The following is a 2,442-nucleotide window of genomic DNA, read 5'->3' as shown; positions in this document are numbered from 1 at the left end:
ACAGAGTTTGAAGTCAATGTAAGACTGAAAATTTCAAAGAACCAACACTTTCTCCTACAGTCCTTGGACCCTCTAGAAGCTCTCATACATGTTAAATTTTTTTAGAAAAATCTTGAACAAGCTTTAAAATTCATCAATGGCGAAAAAAAAAATCAGGAAAGAAAAGGAAGGAGAAAAGGGCAAAAGACATTTTCATAACAGTTAATAGTTAGATTTATATATAGCACATTTACACATGTAACAGCTCCCTGGACTCCACACAAAACAAAAATAGTGTATGACAAACCAAAAGAAATAGGCCGCGTGGCCCTTACAAGAGCGAGGCGTCAGCCTGAAACAAACAGGAACAAAAATAACAGAATATAAAGCACGTGCACGGCACGCTGAGCACATAAAAGAGCATGTGACAATCACATGACTGTCACTTTACCAAAGGCTTTTAAGGTTTCGCGACAAGCCGCAAATCAGCTTCCATCTTCAACAGCTTGGCTTGAAAGAGGCATGTGCAAGGATGTCAGGGTCCTGCTCAAGTTTGGCCATCTCCTCCTGGGTAAGTGTTATCCATGCTTCTATTCCCTCACCATCCCTGGTATCCAGGAAAAAGGCAGCCCTGTTAAATCTCAAAGCAGTTCCTAACCAGATGGGTTTTCCCCATCCAAAATCGGTTTCATAAAACGGGAATCGACACCAACTAGTAAAACCAAACATCAGATCCTTGTTGAATCCTTCAACAGCACTTCTCACTATATTGATGTATGCATTATCTGCATGAAGCTCCCTCACATAGTCATCATCTACCTTCCTTATGCACTCATGAATTTTTCCAGCTAGACTGTTAAGGTTCAACTTGTTCACCGTCAGCTGTTCCGACGTTGTCATGTGTACGATATTTCCGATGCATTGTTGTGGCAATGGTGGATTCATTCGCCTTCGCAGATTCACAGTAACTGAGGCCCTGGCGAAAGTTTGATCATTATTTTTCGTAGCTGTAGCTATCATAGCGGACCAAATGAGCGCAGACACAGCCTCAAATCGTGATGGGTGATAAAAGCATTGGCCGTTGCCTATTTTTTTTCTTAGAGCAGCTATGTTAGCGCCATCGAACAAGAACCTCTTCGTTACAAGGTTGCCTTCGGGTGTTAGCATATTTAGATTTTTGCTAACATCCTTCCAATAGTCTGATAAATCTTGTGGAGGGAAGAGAGAGGCGCAATCATAGATCACTCCATCAATTCGATCGGCACCACAAGCAATCGCAGCCCAGCTTTTAACAAAGCTAGCTGCTGCTGATGCATCGGCTACCACATGACTAACAGAAGCACAAATTGCCATTCCACCACAAGCAAAGAAATTCACCTGAATCGCTAGCATTACCTGATCACGAGCACTAGATTCAGGTAACGTTTCACCTAAATCACAGGGCAGTAGTTGCAGCAGCAGATCCATCCCTGGTTCTTTAAGAACAATGGACATGTCAGAGGCTACCTGAGCTTCAATATAGATGACTCCTTCGTCATTACATTCAATAGTGAAGCTATCCCTGACTCGTCCCGCAAATGGATAGAAATGGGTTAATGTCTTCGAGAGAGACTCTTTAAGCTGAAAAGAACTTTTTCTGGGGCTTTCACTACTGGTTGACGAATAGAAGAGAATTATGGGGATGTACATACGATGGTGTAAATGGAACTGATCTAAAAGAGAAAGTTTATGGGTTCTTAGGTGGTATGGGGTTGAAGACCAAGGTTTGATGGTTTCTCTAGAGATTATTTCTACTTCCATCTTTGCATTGCTAATTAAGAGGGAAGAGTGAATAGCTTAGTCTTTAAGGGCACTATATATTGATATTGATATAGTATATGGCCTCCACTTTCTACAATTAGTTTACCAATTTTAAAGTTTGTATTTATAAGATTCCTAAATAGTCTGAACTCTAGCTTCATGTTGAGAGAAATTGTCCTGTAGTGTTAGGAGAGACCTGTTTTTTCTTCTTTAAAATTGGTTATTTACATGATTGGAGAGAATCTCAATTTTGATATACTTGATTTTTTCATTTTATAATTGGTTAGTTACATGATTAATGGAGAGAAGCTCAACAGGGATAGTGGCAGGCTACCAATCAGGAGGGACATTTTCAACAATCATTTTCCTTTACCTTGAATGGATATATAGAAGATTCAAGGACTAGGAGGAAAGTCAAATCTTCTCAGTTTCACCTGTACGGCTATACCTAAAAAAAACTAAACATAATCCTCTCATCCTATTTTCAATGTATGATTGTAAAATATCTTTGTAAAAGTTCACATTAATTCTTTAGTAAAAATCAAATTTATATGGTATACTGGTGCAATTTGATAAACTGAAAAAATTCAACACTAAAAGATTAAGTGCTAAATTTATAGTTCTGAAAAAATTAAGTACTGTTAAAATAGTTAAGTATTTCAC

At 38.7% G+C, this 2,442-nt stretch overlaps 1 protein-coding gene across 1 annotated transcript; it reads right to left on the bottom strand.

Annotated features, from left to right (window-relative positions):
• LOC18605051 (vinorine synthase) lies at positions 478-1,779 on the bottom strand. Its single transcript, XM_007037836.2, has one exon. It carries the CDS (start codon positions 1,777-1,779, stop codon positions 478-480), a length of 1,302 nt encoding a protein of 433 aa, XP_007037898.2.

This window comes from Theobroma cacao, chromosome 3 (genome assembly GCF_000208745.1).
Source record: "Theobroma cacao cultivar B97-61/B2 chromosome 3, Criollo_cocoa_genome_V2, whole genome shotgun sequence".
In the NCBI taxonomy this organism is placed as follows: Eukaryota; Viridiplantae; Streptophyta; class Magnoliopsida; order Malvales; family Malvaceae; genus Theobroma; species Theobroma cacao.
The sequence above is the reverse complement of the archived record's forward strand: the minus strand, read 5'-3'. Positions and strand labels throughout refer to the sequence as shown.

Coding starts and splice junctions, on each gene's coding strand:
- LOC18605051 (XM_007037836.2), bottom strand. CDS start 1,779: ATGGAAGTAGAAATAATCTCTAGAGAAACCATCAAACCTTGGTCTTCA.